Source organism: Ictidomys tridecemlineatus, chromosome 6 (assembly GCF_052094955.1).
Source record: "Ictidomys tridecemlineatus isolate mIctTri1 chromosome 6, mIctTri1.hap1, whole genome shotgun sequence".
Lineage (NCBI taxonomy): Eukaryota > Metazoa > Chordata > Mammalia > Rodentia > Sciuridae > Ictidomys > Ictidomys tridecemlineatus.
The window spans coordinates 186,047,535-186,063,789 of NC_135482.1; the positions used below are offsets into that span (position 1 = coordinate 186,047,535).

At 32.4% G+C, this 16,255-nt stretch overlaps 1 protein-coding gene across 4 annotated transcripts in view; it reads right to left on the reverse strand.

Moving 5' to 3' along the window:
* Positions 1 to 16,255, reverse strand: part of Uggt2 (UDP-glucose glycoprotein glucosyltransferase 2) — a 180,714-nt gene that overhangs the window by 87,950 nt on the left and 76,509 nt on the right. For all 4 annotated transcript variants that reach the window (XM_005317032.5, XM_040281658.2, XM_021729926.3 and 1 more), the window contains 4 exons: positions 13,987 to 14,151; positions 13,547 to 13,670; positions 13,358 to 13,456; positions 11,229 to 11,323 (listed from right to left, as the gene is read on the reverse strand). In XM_005317032.5, the coding sequence (XP_005317089.2) occupies positions 11,229 to 11,323; positions 13,358 to 13,456; positions 13,547 to 13,670; positions 13,987 to 14,151 (483 nt within the window). The remainder of the gene's footprint in view (positions 1 to 11,228; positions 11,324 to 13,357; positions 13,457 to 13,546; positions 13,671 to 13,986; positions 14,152 to 16,255) is intronic.

Consider the following 16,255-nt stretch of genomic DNA (forward strand, 5'->3'; position numbering starts at 1 on the left):
TCTTTTTAATAATCAGACTTGAATAATCAAGGAACTACACTCATATTCCCCTTAAATCTTTTCTTCATTGTCTCAGAGACTACTGCCTGAGAAAAAGAATGCTGGGGATGCTGCCCTTATCATACAGATATAGTTGTTTGCTTAGTCTCTTTTTTAAAGTTTTAAATCTTCCTCTAGCTCTTCTTCCAGCCATTTTCTAAGGATAATATACTGTGTGATGACCTGATGGTGTCTCTCTGGCCCTTTCCAGTTCTATCCAGAATTCAAAAGTTAAGATATGCTATGAAATTAAGACTCTTTTGGCAGGCTGAAGTTTGTGAGTATAACTACTCATGTAAACTCCCAACTCTTTTCTTCAGCTACCTTGAAAGCAAACTTGGGAAATTTGCAAATTTATTAGAATATGATGTTTGGCTAACAGCCTAGATTTTTTGTGGAGTAAAAGAGTGAGGTCAGTTGGTAGTTTTGACTTTTTTCAAAGTGAAGACTTGTGGTCAATACAACATTTAAACTTTTTGTGTAGTGAAACAATACACATAAAATATGCAAAAAAATAGAACTTGAATTACACCATCATAAAACTACCACCTAATGAATAAAGCATTGTCAATAACCCTAAGACACCCTTTAGATTCCATCATTACACCATTTCACTTTTCTGAAGACAACCACTATTCTGTCATACATGCTAACATTCTTGCTGTTCTTTATAATTTATTCCCCAAGTTTGCATCATAAACATGTAATCTATTTTGAAACTCATCTAAATAGAATTTATAAAGTATGTAATATTTTGTTTTCTTCCTGCTCAATATATGCGAGTCATCAATATTGTTTTCTGCTACTGTAGTTATTTTTGGTATTTGCAGAATTCCCTGGTATGAATATAATAGTCTTTACTGTTGCTGGACATTTGAGTATCTTCCAATTTACAGCACTACAAATAGAATATGGATAGCCTTAATTTTAGAATCGAAGTTTTCAAAACAGTTGTAGTTTCCACTCTCACTAGTAACATGTAAGTAAGTGTTCCAATGCCTCACAGACTCAAACATTTGCATTGCCAAAGTTTCTAATTTCAATTATTTTGGTGCTTAGGTAAAGATATTCCATCAGTGCTTTAACTTGTTTTTCCCTCATCACTAATAATATCAAACATCCTTTAATATGTTTATTGGTTCTTTTCTGATTTGGTCAATATTTTGCCAGTTTTTACTGTATTTTTCCCCCTAACATGCAGGAGTTTGACTTTTAAACATTCAGTGTTTTTGATCACAGATATCTTCTTCCATTCTGTGGGTTATTTTGTACTCCATGGGTGGTGTATTTTGACAAAAAATAGTGCCTTAGTGTATACTAGTGTATATTAGTTCAATTTACTGATATTTTAACTGATAGTTCTTAAACAGGACACAAAACCCAGTAGTTATTTCCCTACTCTTAAGTCATAAACACACATTATCTTCAAAATAATTTATTGTTTTGCATTTTACATTTAGATCTTATAGATTCCATTTGGAATCGGTTTTTGTATAGATGTCAAAGGTGAGTTTCAAAGATCACCTTTAGTGTTCTACAAGGCTAACATCATCATAAACTAAATGTGAATATATATGCATGGCTCTGTTTTTTTTCCATCGCTCCATTTTTCTGTCCACAAGAGCAAACTGAATTCAATTATATAGTTCCATAGGTCTTGTGAAGTAATTATCCCTCCTTTTGCTTAAGGAGTATTTTAGGGAACATAGGTCCTCTGAATCTCTACAAGTTTGCAAATCAGCTTGACAATTTCCATACTGCAGAGATTCCTACTGGCATAGCAATAAAGCCATATATCAATTATAGGAAAAGTGGCATCTTTACAATATTGAGACTTTCAATGAAAGATTATGGCAAATCACCCATTAATGTAGAAATTCATTTTTTCTCTCAAAAGGTTTTAACATACATCAATAAAACTATTTATTCCTAATATTTGATATTTTATACCACTGTAAATAGTATCTTTATTTAACTTGTACTTGTTTCTTGCCATTCAGAATTTTTTAATGCATATTTACTTATTTTATTTTTTAATTTTTTACTTACATATGACAGAAGAATGCGTTACAATTCTTATTACACACCTAGAGCACAATTTTTCGTATCTCTGATTGTATACACAGTATATTTACACCAATTCGTGTCTTCATTTATTTAGATAATAATGTCCATCACTAATTCTTGTATACTGAGCTGGCACAGCACTACTAAGTTAAATTGAAAAATTCTAATAATTTTTATAAAAGTATATGAATTTTCTGTGTAAACAATTTACAAAAAAATGAACTTTCTTAGGATTTTCATACTGTTTATTACTTAAAGATTTTTTTTATCTATGGTCATGAAAAGAAGTGCTTTAACCTTCCATTCTTTTTTGTCCTTTTAGGCATTTTGTTTGAAGTAGTGCTAGCTAGTAGAAGTAAGTGTGTTAGACTGATGTTTGGTACAATTCACTACTATTATCATATGGGAGTTTTCTGCTTTGGAACACGTAAATTACAGATTAAACTAATCAAAAGATACCTGATTAAATTTTTTTGATAATGTATCTTATTAACTACTATAGTCTTGTAAAGGAGGAAATTTTGCCTTGGTGAATTTTATCTGCTACATGTTTGTCTTACTTTTCTTGACTTTTATCTATCTATACTTATTTATTTAGAATAATGACAGTGGAATGCATTATAATTCTTATTACACATATATACCACAATTTTTCATATCTCTGTTTGTATATAAAGTATGTTGACACCCAATTCGTGTCTTCATATATGTATTTTGGATAATGATGTCTATCACATTCCACCATTTTTTTATTTTATAGAAGTTTAAGTTGCTGCTGTGTTTTAAAAAATTTAAGTGCTTAATTTGTTTCATCCTCTTTTTCAAATGCAGACAACAGATTTATATATTCACCCAGGTTTAATGTAATTTAAAGTATCACTGATTTCAAAATATTTTTAAATATGCATTTTTATGCACAGGTAATATAGAAATATCTAATTTCTAAAAACAGATATATTCCAATTTTTTTGGCTACTGATCTCTGATTATACTGAGAATATACTTACTATAATTTCAATCCTTTAAAATTAAGATTTGCTTTATAGCCCAGCATCTACAAATGTTTCTTAAATGTTATATTTTTGCTTTATAAGAATATAGACTGCATTGCTTACATTATCACTATCCATTATGTCAACTTCGATAATTCTGTCATTCTTCTACATGCCCTATCGATTTTGTATACTTGTTCAACTTGTTACCTAAAGAGGTGTAATAAAATTTCATGACTTAGGCTGGGGATGTGGCTCAAGCGGTAACACACTCGCCTGGCATGCACGGGGTGCTGGGTTCCATCCTCAGCACCACATAAAATAAAGATATTGTGTCCACCGAAAACTGAAAAATAAATATTAAAAAATTCTCTCTTTAAAAAAAATTCATGACTCATGGGTTTGTCTGATTCTCAATGAGATTTGGTCAAATTTTACTTTATATTCTTTGAGCCTAGGTTAAGATGTAAATTATTTTGCTGAAAATGCTTTTCTATAGGAAAAAAATTATGCAGAAAATACACATTACATTCCAGCCACTGAAATGACTTGGATTCAATGAGACCCTATTAATAACAAGTACTATTAGTGCCTAGATCCGGTTTTCTAACTACCATTTCCACTAAAAGAAGTCAATTCTGGAAAGGGGATAACTGTAGATCATGGCAAGGAGTATACAAGGTAAGAAAGGGAAAACTTTTTAGAAAGCAAGAAAAGTGTCCAGAGATTACTTTGGGGAGTTGATGTTAAAAGGACATAGGAATCAGCTTAAAGGGTCTTGCTAGTCAAAGTAGGCTCTGTAATTATCAAAAAGATAACTAAGTGAATGACTGAAGTACATTGAAAAAAAATTCCATGAACCAAATGATACTTGAAAATTAAAAAAATTATTTCTCATCAATACAAGAAATAACTACACCACTCTTTCTCTGAAAACTGGTTACTCAATATAAAGAATTTCCTGAGTTCTCAGGAAGAATTTCATCATTTTTGGTTGATGAAGGAAAGAAAAATAATTTCAGAATACCAGCTAATAAAAGTAGAATACTATTTCTTTAGTAATAAAAAGAAAATAATACATTCAAGAATGTTCTGTCAATACATCCCAAAAGCCTTAAAAGTTTGTGGGCAAGATGTTATTCACTTGGTATAAAAATAGTACTTGGTAGATTAATTCTTATGTGAAGAAGGAAAAACCACATTTACATGGTAGGGACTTGCTATATCCACTTTGCACTTTAAATGTACCACTTACAACATGACTTTTTAAAATATGTGTATTTTTTCAGTTGTGTCTTTATTCATTTACTTATATGTAGTGCAGAGAATTGAACCCAGTGCTTCACACATGTGAGGCAAGCACTCTACCACTGAGCCACAACCCCAGCCCATATGGTTTCTTAATGTGATGCTGCATGAAGAACACAGCATCACCTATGTCTTCTTGCCAAAAATGTTGAGGTTGAATCTGTGCTAACAAAAAATAATTTCCGGTATAGAGGAAATGAAGTTTTTTTAGAACTACTTGAAAAAATACAAGGAAATAATCAGAAAAAGCAGAATGTGAGATTTTTCTACAATGACTTTGGTCTTTTTTCCCCTTTAATCAGTGGAAAAAGTGGTAAGATTGTTCTACAATAAAAATCGAATGAAATGTACTAATGAAATGCACTGTTAAAAAACTGGATCCTGGCTTAAAAGGGAAAAAAAAATTCTTAACCAGGGGAAATTGTTTTAAATTTCTTCTTTTTGTCTACTTCCAAGAGTAAATTTACTGAAGATTTAGTACTAACAATATGATAGTGGTATTGGGGTTATATAGAGGAATATGCTTATTCTTTAGAAAATGCATGAAGTACTAAGAGATGATATGCTAATTTCTATAAATTAAAAATAGTCTAGACTATCACCTCCCCCTTCTCTCCAGATAGATTAAACAAATAAGGCAAGATATTAATTCTTAAGTCTAGGTGTTAGGTATATCAGTGTCCATTATATTAGTTTTTTAAATTTTGTATACCAGTGAAAGAAAACATGACTTCTATAAACTGCACCCAGGATGTCAAAAGTAGAGACTCATAAATGAGAAAAGCATAAATTAAAAATAAGTTGTTTGAAAATAAAAATGAAAGTCAAAAATAGCACTAGAAAGAGTAAAAATAAGACCTATCCCCCCAATAAACTAGTTCATGAGCGGTAGCCTGCAACTATAATCCATAGATCAAATCTTGCTTGCAGCCTGTTTATTTTTTTGATACTGGGGATTGAAACCAGGGGCACTTAACCACTGAGCCATATTCCTAGCACCCTCCCCACCTTTTTGAGACAGGATCTCACTAAGTTGCTTAGGGTCTTGCCAGGTTGCTGAGGCTGTTTTCAAACTTGCAATCCTCCTTCCTCAGCCTCCTAAATTGCTGGGATTACAGATGTGTGCCACTGCACCTGGCTTGGAGCCTGTTTTAAGTGGTCCTCTGGTCAAAATGTTATAATTTAAAGGGTTGTTAAAAGTAAAGAGCAGTATGTGATGAAGGCTACATATAGCATGCAAAACTGAAAACCTTTATAACCTGGCCTTTGACAAGAGTTTGCTGACCTCTAATCTGGATGACAAGTAAGAATCTTTATTTCAGAGTGCGGAAGAAATGACAAGATGAAAAGCATACGAAATATTTTTCAATTTTATTTAAAAATAAAATTGAAAAAATTATTATAAAAGTAAAGTTAGGGGAAAACTTGTTTGCTGCTGCAAATGAGAAAGGCTGTGTATTTTTTGAAGAAAACAAAAACTATCAATACTTAGAAATACTATTTCCTTTAATTCTAAAGGGGGAAAAAACCTACATAAAAGTATTCAGATTTCTCTACAATAAAAATAGAAAAGATCAGGGCTGAGGTTGTGGCTCAGAAGCAGATCGCTCCCATAGCATGCCTGAGACACTGGGTTAGATCCTTAGCACCACATAAAAATATTGTGTCCACCTATAACTAATTCTGATCAATAACTAGAAAGCAACAATGAACATATTCACACTTAAAAGGCCAGAAAATATGCACTTTCAATAAATTATTTCAAAAAATATAACTGATGGCTCCAACAAAAAAATTTACTTTCATAAAAATAAAGTTGTAGTATTACAAGGTATGAACAAAAAAATTAGTAAAAAACAGTTAAATCTGTAGTTTCTTATAAAAGCTATTGGGGGAAGTCTGGTGGACATTCTCTCTAGTAGAACAATCTTATAATTGGTAAAAAAAAATGTTAATAAAACAATCATTAAAATCTCTGAAAGTTGTTCTCAAAGGCATAAAGCTTATAAAGAAAAATGTTTTCAGGAAAATACACTAAATCTCACAAACATAAGAATCTGTGGCCTTTGAGCCACAACTGGCTTCCATCCTTTCCACCTCTGAGTTCCAAGTTACAGAGTTCAGCTTCAAGATGTAGGGGCTCCCTTTGTTTTCAGCTCCCAGTTTAGACTTATGCTCCATCCCAAAGGACAGGCAAGGTCTATGTTGCATAAACTCTTTACTTGAGGCAGTCCAGGTTAAGAGTGCTAGAGCTCCCTTCCCCCTACTTCCTCCCTCTTGCTGGGCAGAACCTCTGTACCAAGCATAGCCCACTGAATACACTAGGATTTCAATTGCCTCAGCACCAGCTCACTCATAGGGTAGAGGTCCCCACACAAAGAGGGGCAAACAAAGTTGACTAGCTATTACAATTTCCTTACTAACGTCCACTCATAGATCAAGGGCATTATGGAAGAAAAAGGCTGCCATTCCTGACTCAGTCTCATTGCAATGGCACAATGTTCTATCTGAGGAAAGAGAAGGACCCAAGGACAGAGCTCTATAGCTCTGACAATAGCTATTTTGATGATAGTGTAAAGCAGTTTATACCTAAGGGGCACTGTCAAAAATAATTGAGATCTTAGTGGAAAGCAATTAAGAAGGTACATGATACTAGTAGCAAGTAAAATGGCAGAGTAATCAGATTTTAGTACAGAATTACAGAAAGAAATAGTAAAAAACTGTTCTGGTATCACTCATTCCTGAAGGTACAGAAGACTGCAATATATTCTATATTGGCTCCACTCAAAAAAAATCAGAACAGGGAATGAGGCAGATTTGAAAGCATTCCCTAAATCACAAGAAAATATGAAAAGAGCAGAAGCCATTACTGGTTTAAGGGACTTAAGCAAAACCTCTGAATAAACATTACTGAACAAAAACCTACTCTGACTCTGAGTAACTCCTAGATAATCAGGCTTAAAAATACCACCAAACTTATTATGTGAAGTCTGGAAGCCTATGTTCATGCCAAAGGCCGAAGCTTCCTAGGAGTGATTGGAAAAGTAAATTCTAAGATACTATTCCAAGGGTAAACATAGATCAAAAGAAATCACAAAATCCTTGAACTGAAACAAGTCTTCAAGTCACATACACACTCAATGGTAAAGGGTTATAGTAACTACGTGTGGGGACTTAAGCACAACCTGTGAAAAGTATCACAAATTATATATAATTATATGTGTGTATACAGACACACACACACTTACAATATAAACAGAATTAAAACTTTAAAAATGACAAAAGGAATTTTAAAAGTCTGATAGTTCTAATATAGATAAATATTTTTTAAAAAAATATTTACTTTTTAGGTGTAGATGGACACAACACAATGCCTTTATTTTTATGTGGTGCTGAGGATCAAACCTGGGTCCCGCCCATGTTAGGTGAGCGCTCTACAGCTGAGCCACAATCCCAGCCCAAATATAGAAGTATTTTTAACTGTAAAAATCTCATGGTGATTTCAGTGATAAAATGTTGCAAATAATACAAGCTGAGATACAAAAATATTAATCTACCAAGTGCTCCTATGATTTGATGATAAAACCTTGACACCTATAAGCCTGGTATGATTTGGCACCTCATTTTTGCTACCTTATTTCTTGTCATCCCTCCTTGCTCACTATGTTCTAGCTGCATGCTTTACCATCTTCCTACACTTAAGTATGTTCTTGCATTAGGACCCTTGCAAAGACAAAGCTCTACTGAGAATATACTTCTCCTAGGTATTTAAATAGTTAATTCTTTCAATTCCTTTAAGTCATTGCTTAAATATCGCCATCTCACTGAGGCCTATTCTGCCAATCTTATGTAAAATTGTCATTAGTCTGCAACCTGGTTCTGGACTGATTTTCTCTTTTCCATAGTCCTTCCCAGCTTCTAACATCTAACTCCGCTTATTATATCTATTAGAGAGTATCTGCTTGATTACCTACCCCACCTCTGTTAGAATTTAAGATGCACAAGGACACAGTCTTAGTTTTGTATACTAATTATAACCCCAGTAACTAAGTTGAATATTTACTAGTTAAACGAATGTGCTATTAAATTTAGTACCACATATGCTAAAGACACTTGTTCAGATGCAAACAATGGCCAATTATATTTCCTCTCTTCTGACTACAATTAATGAAATGCTCTGTGCCACTAGTTATAAAATAAATACAATTAAGAAGCTATCTAGGGGGCTGGGGATGTGGCTCAAGCGGTAGCTCGCTTGCCTGGCATGCGTGCGGCCCAGGTTCTATTCTATCCTCAGTACCACATACAAAGAAGTTGTGTCCGCCAATAACTAAAAAAAATAAATAAGTAAATATTAAAATTCTCTCTCTCCCCTCTCTCTCTTAAAAAAAAAAAAAAGAAGCTATCTAAGGGCTGGGGTTATAACTCTGTGGTAGAGTGCTCGCCTAGCATATGTGAGGGACTGGGTTTGATCCTCAGCACCACACAAAAATAAAGGTATCGTGTCCACCTACAACTAAAAAAAAAAAAAAATTTAGAAGCTATCAATGTTTTAAATTGGTAGAAAGAATTAGATAACAAAAATAAAGACTTAACATTGTGATGTCATAGCTGCTCTAAAACTGGAAATTAGCCACTTTAAAAGGACATTTGTTAAGAATTATTGAATATCTAAAAATGTTAACTACCCTTAGATTCAGGATGTTGAATGGGGGCAACATCTTTTTGGACACTGATTTTTAGTACCCTATTCTAAGAGCTAATAAAAATACAGGAAAGTAATATATTCAAAGTTATTTATGACAGATTATCTATAGTAGCAAAAAAACTTAAACCACCTGAATTTTCACTGTTATTATATAATTCCACATGGATAATTATGCATTCATTCAAATTCTTGTCAACATGAAATTTTTATTAATGGAAAACAATTTGGATGAAATTCTAAGTGATAATTTCAGCCATGTAAAAATGAAAACACACATACACATACACACACACACAGGCAAGAAATACACGTAAACATTAATAGACTGACTCTAAGTAATGGGTTCTATGACCTAAATACTTTTCTTCCTTGTATCTTTGCTGTTCTACACTTTCAATTTTCTGTAAGAAATGTGTAATATTCTCAAATTCAAGGGGAAAAAAACTTAAAATATCCGAGTGAAAATCAGAAAAACTACAGTGAAATGATGGTTTTATTATACAGAAGTTATTTCTTCAATTTTTCTATTTCTAACAGATAGCATTTGAGATTCAAAATTATCACTCTGCTGTCATGTATAATTGATTAGGATTAAAAAATTTAAAAAATTATCCCTACTTTTCAAGATTAATGTACTTCATGTTATAATATTTTAAATTTATTGTTGTAAAGATACATTGATTTTTGAAAAGCTTCCATATAATGAAAATAAACATCTATCCTTTAAGAAGAAATTATAAAGATAGCACTTCTCAAAGTTACAGAAGAAGCAACCAAGTCAAATCAAAGTTATTTGTGATATATAATATAACTACTTAAGAAAGGCAGTTTGTAAGCTTCTCATAGAACATGCTCTCAGAATTTCTTGAGAATAGCAAGCAGAAGTTAATTTCTCCCTAAAGATTACAAACCACCTTTTTTTTTGGAAATTTGCTGGTCCGCTGGTCACTGAGAAAAGCCCACATGCATTCTGATATTGTCTGATATGATGTGAAAATACTTCTATAAATGTTATGTTTTATTTAAGATATATTATTTATGCCTAATGTGGTAGCCAGCCTCCAAGATGGCCCCAATGATCTCCATCTCCAGGTATTCATGGCCTCATGTAGCACCTTCTCAAACTGAATAGAAGTGCTCTGTGTAACAAACAGATACAGTTTGTGGCTTTTAAGAGTACTTCATAAATTACATTGTGGCTGTCTTTGTCTCTATCACTCATTCTGGAGAAAGCTACTGTGCTGTGAAGATTTTAAACAACACCAAAAAGAGGTCCATGTGGCAATGGAATAAAGTGCTCTGCTAACAGCCAGACAAAAACTCCTGCCAATAGGCAGGTAAGTGAGCCATCTTAGAAACTTGGCCTTCAGATGATGGCAACCGAAGCCATATCTTGACTGCATCCTCATGAGATGAGTGAGGGCAGAGACAATTAGCCAAGTTGCTCCTGATTTCCTGAACCTCAGAAACAGGTGAGAACATAAATGTTCATTGTTTTAAGCTTTTAAGTTATGGGGCCATATGTTATACAACAATAAATGTATGCTTAGCATAAATTTCACAAAATATTTTGGTTCCTATTTCTTATAAAGACAGGAATATGTTCCCTTAGAAATACAGGTAGTCATTAAAGAGTACTTTTAAACAAACATAAAAATGAATCCAGGCATATTGGTTTACAATTATCTAATAATAAAAAACGAGATTGAGTTAAAGCTTAAAATATTTTGGGTAAAACAAGTTTACTCAGTTTTTCTTTAATAATCAGGGAGAAAGTGCTGTGTCATTACTTAACCAAAAAATTGCTATTACTAGCTACTACTGATAAAAACCAGTACTGTGGTTACTGAGTCACTATTAAGCATGTATACATTGGATCATAAGGCTAACAGAGAATATATAGACCATGAGTCATGGAAGATATATGGGTTATCTTTTTCTGGGTAAGGTTACTTGTCTTACATGGAGATTGAATTCTTTAATTTCTTTAGTGCTATGTTTTAATCAAGTTAAAATGTATGCAAAGAGAAATAAAAATTTAATGCATGCTCTTCATATTGCTTTCATGAAACTGCAATAAAGTACAATTTTTGTAGGAAGAATAGCTAACTCACCATGTGCTTTAATGCATTAAAAAGCAGTTTTCTCCCAGATGGTGTATCAAAATCAGCAATAATCCACAGAGTGACTGCAGAAATTACATCATCATCTGAAAGTTTCAAATAGTCAAGTAAAATTAATTCTTTCTAAAATAAAACTAAGAAAGTTTTCAATTAACACAAAATATCTTATTATATCTGAAAAATGTGTGTATGTGGAAATATGTAATGTACATATAGAAGTGCTAGTATAAAAGTGCTAGAAGAGTAGTTCATTGTAATCCTTTATATAAATACAGATACAAAAAAAATTTTAATCTTTCATGTGTAGTCCCTAAGGAACAGATGCGCACAATTTTACCAATAGAGAAATTGTTTTATAGCTTTCATGATCCCAGTGTTGGCAAGTAAAATTGTCTTCTAGCTATATTTATTTTTAAAAATTGGTATTTATACCCCACGTATCTGTAAAAACAAGACAGTCAAGTTTATCTAATAGATATAGAAAATATCTTATAATTCATTGATTTCTGGTTCTCATTTGCAAGGTCTAATTTGTATTTTTTTCCTATGTTGATGTAATTCTCTTTTCAGAAGAATTTCAAAATTTTAAGTCTATAGGAAGAATCCATTTTTAATTCTTTTGAATGATCAAATGGGGTTATGATCATTAAATGGGTATAATTCCATCCACTGTTGGTATGTAACACCTGAAATGATAATTGTCTGGCCATAACTAAAACTATAGAAAAAATAATCCTTTAGATCAGTTCACCAATTTAAAATAAAAATTTGCTGTTCCTAAAACTTACTCCTGAATAGATTCAAAATTACAGTAATTACCATAGTCAGTGCTATCTAAATCTACAAAAACTGACCTTGTTAATAAGGAAATACACAAAGGACAGCTCATTCCACTTGCTATCTTTAGAAACAAGAGTAGGGCACTAACACATTCTTTTCAAAGAATTCCAATATTGCCTTAATATAAGCCTTTCACTACCTTAACCAAATTGCATTATTTCTTCACACATTTACATAAACACAAATAAAAAGATTAGAGTCTAAGTTATTATTCCTTTAATTTGCAAGAGATTTAACCAAAAGGCATTACAATAGGCTTAGTCAGATGCCCAGAGGTATTTTTGAAATACAACCCAGAATCTGATCTTTGACTCCTTCTGCCTTTACTTGATATATTCAAGGGCACAGCATGCCATAATATGGAAATGCATTTTATTTGTTGGATTTCTTATAGACATATAACTTTCTGAACATAAAATCATGAAATCTGAAAGTAATCCAGGTGCCAATTTGGGCTCAGTCTATGGCATTCTTTTTATGTGGTGTTGAGGATCAAACCCAGGGCCTTTCATGTTCAAGCCAGGTGAGCAAGGTGAGCGCTCTACCATCGAGCCATAACCCCAGCCCCTCAGTCTATGGCATTCTTAAAAACTAATTGAGTAGACTTTTGATTTAAGTCTTTCATATGTTAAGTTCTTCCCCTTGCAACAGTTCTCTATCTTTAGGTCACTCCTATTGTTACAAAGTTACTTCTTACATATTGAAATACAAACCAGCCTTTCTTTAACTTATTAGCTCCCATTTTTATTTCCAAACAAAGCAGGCAGAAAAATAAAATAAGCCCTCCAAAACCAACAACAAAAAACCTGTACTAATTATCTCCATCTATATGAATATTTAATTGTACAATAACAAATCTGTGGTCTCAGTGAAGACTTTAAGCTAAATCCTTATTTCTACAAATGTTACTGCACTGGTCTTTCATTTGGTTGTGATCCTAACCTAAGCCAAACATCCAAATTTTGTTTAACCACAGCACATAAAACTATTTTCTCCTCTATCTGGGAGCTGCACTTTTATTCATGCATTTTATCAGTTTATTGCTTTCTTAAAAAGGTGAAAATGGAATAGTTTACTTTAAAATAAGGCAAAAAGCCAAGATGAATATCTGTTGCATATATGCTTAGTTAGGATAAGAGGCACAATTTTCCCAGCACAATCCCCAAGTTGTAATAAATTATAAACTACCAAACTAAATCATGTTTTCCAGTCAAAAATATCAACATAATGTAAGTAACTAAAATGCTGTTTAGGAATAAATTTCATAAAATAAACATTACCTTCTTGAGTTAAATAATGCATGTTCTCTGCAATCACAGCACTTTTATCTTGTGAATCCAAGAAAAAGTAAGTAGAGAAATCTTCAATGGCAGTAGTTACTGAAAATTTTCACATTAAAGGTTCAATAATGAATTAATGAAATATTCACAGTAAGCATATTTAGAATAGTATGTGAAGGGTTATTTTACCTGATGAAGATATTAAATTAAGATACTGAGGTTTATTGTGCAAAATCAAAGAATTTATACGGGGTACAACATTATTCTTATCCATTAGAAAGTCCACTGCATTCATTTGATCATTCAATGTGCCCTATGATAACAAAAATATTATTTAAAAAATAAGCATATATATGAATATTTAAAAATTATACAGATAATTTGAATATTAGTCTAAAATAAATCAATAAATAGCATATAACTTAGGATTACTGGTAATAAACTTTCTTGTAAAAACTAGACTTGTGAATCAATTTTAAGATGTAATTATGTATAAGAAATTAATTTTTAAATCACTTAAATTATCAAAATGAAAATTTTTATACAATTAGCTTGACCATTAAAAATTTTAATAAGAAAATAACTTTTATAGATATCATTTACGTAGTTCCTCTTAAATGTTTACTTACCATAAAAACATCTCTTTGTAAATATACAGATGCATCCATCATTCTGTGAAGAACAGCCATTTCTAGTTCTTTAATATTCATCTCTTCATGGTTAAAGGATTCACCATTATAAAGAGCTTGAGGTAAAGGACCCAGGCCAGTCATTTTATAAAAGTTTGCTCCAGCCTATTAATTAAACATCAGTGTCAAAAAATATGGCTGTTTGAAACAGAAAAAGGGACACTAGCATATTTTTATAGAAATATTTTTATTAAAAAATGTCAGTTTCACTAATCTTCTCTGTCCTTTTCAAATAATATGTAAAGGAAAGTCATTTATCTGCACAGAGGAATCAGGAAACTTTCTGCAAAAGATCAGACTGTTATAGTTTAGTCTTTGTAAGCCATCTGGTACATCACAATAACTCACCTTTGATATTACAGTGTATAAGCAGTCACAAGCAACACATGAACAAATGAGCAAGGCAGTGCCCTCAAAATACTTTACAAAAACAAGCAGTGAGGCTTGCTGAACTCAATATAGACAATACTTATGTGCATTAGACTTAATTTATTCTTACATTCATTTATTCAGAAAACAATATTTAATCATGCCACCGGCAATTTGGATGGATTCAGTGAATACAGAGCTCAATGTCTTCCCTTATGGATTTTGATACTGAAAGCAAAACAGTTATATCAAGGTTCCAAGAAGGTCCAGAAAAGCAGCATCTAACCAACCTTGAATATCAAGGGGAAGTTATCACAAAAGCCTTCTGTTAGAGACACTGAAAGCTTTAAGGGGTGAATAAGTTTGGAAGACTAAATGGAGAAAGATTCTAAGTAAAGACAGCACAGCAAGGACTAGAAGGAAGTGAGAATATGGTATATTTAGGCAATGACAAGTGAATATGGGTGTGATATGAAGGGGAGAGCTGTTGGATAATGAAGTCAGAGAGCATATAATGAAGGTCCTCAATAGTTGGATTTAATTTACAAATGATACCTCATTCAACAATTCACTCATTTATATTTAATATTAAGTATTATGATTATTATTGTCAACATTCTCAAGAGTAGTTTAAGAAAGTAAGTACAAGTTGAATACAGCTTATTTGAAATGGGAAACAGAAGTATTTTGATTTTGGAATATCTTTAAAGACTTTACCAATTGAGCATCCTTAATCCAAAAACCTGAACTTACAGAAATTCACAAATATCAGAAAATGTTTGAAAAAGTTTCAGATCTTGGAACACTTCAGAGATCAGATTAGAGATGTTCAACTCATAGTACTATAATATGATGAAACAGAGAGATTAAATCACTTCCATGTGAAAAAGCTACTATATTTTAGAACCAGAATTTGTACCCATGTATGTCTAACTAATATTCTGAACTATTAACCACAGCACTACAGTCCCCTTTTGCATTTGTTGGGCACCTGCTATATATTAGGCTTATGAATTTATATAAAAGGCATATAAACTTTATCCTAAAATACTTATAGTTTAATAGAGGAAAAGATGGATACACTAAAAACAAGTGTGAATATAGTATCTAGAGTACCATAGGGGTTATTTTGTAAATGCTATCAAGGAATAGTTTGTGAAAAAAATATGCTTAGATTTGATTATTTTAAGAACACAATAGTGCCAGGTGCGGTGGCGCATGCCTGTAATCCCAGTGGGGCTTGGGAGGCTGAGGCAGGAGGGTTACAAATCAAAGCCAGCCTCAGCAATGATGAGGCCCTAAGCAACTCAGTGAGAGCTTGTCTCTAAAAAAAAAAAAAAAAAAAAATGTACAAAAGGATCATATACTAGAGAGACTGGGTTGGAAGCTACTGCAGTAGTATGGGAAAGAAAAAGCAAGAGCCAGAACAAAAAATTATGGCAATAAATAGTTGAGATAATGATGTACTGTATGAAATATTTAATAGGTGGAACTGACCCAACTTCATGATCTATGTATATATATATATTTTTTTGGAGAATAAGAGGGAAAACATGTAGTTTAGAATGACTAGCAGACTTCTAGCATAAGTAGTCTAGGTGAACAGTGATGAAATCTATCCTCTGTGGTAAGGCTTAAAGAAGGAACATAAGTTTGAGGTAATAAGGAAGATGATGGGCTTTGTTTTAGATCTTTTGGTTTTAGATGCTACTCTATGACTTCCAATTAGGCAATCTATCCATTCAAAAGCTTTAATTACCACAAATAAGCCAGTAACGAATTTTATACTTTAAGTCCATACCTCACTTCTGACCTATAGACACACATATCCAATTTCTTA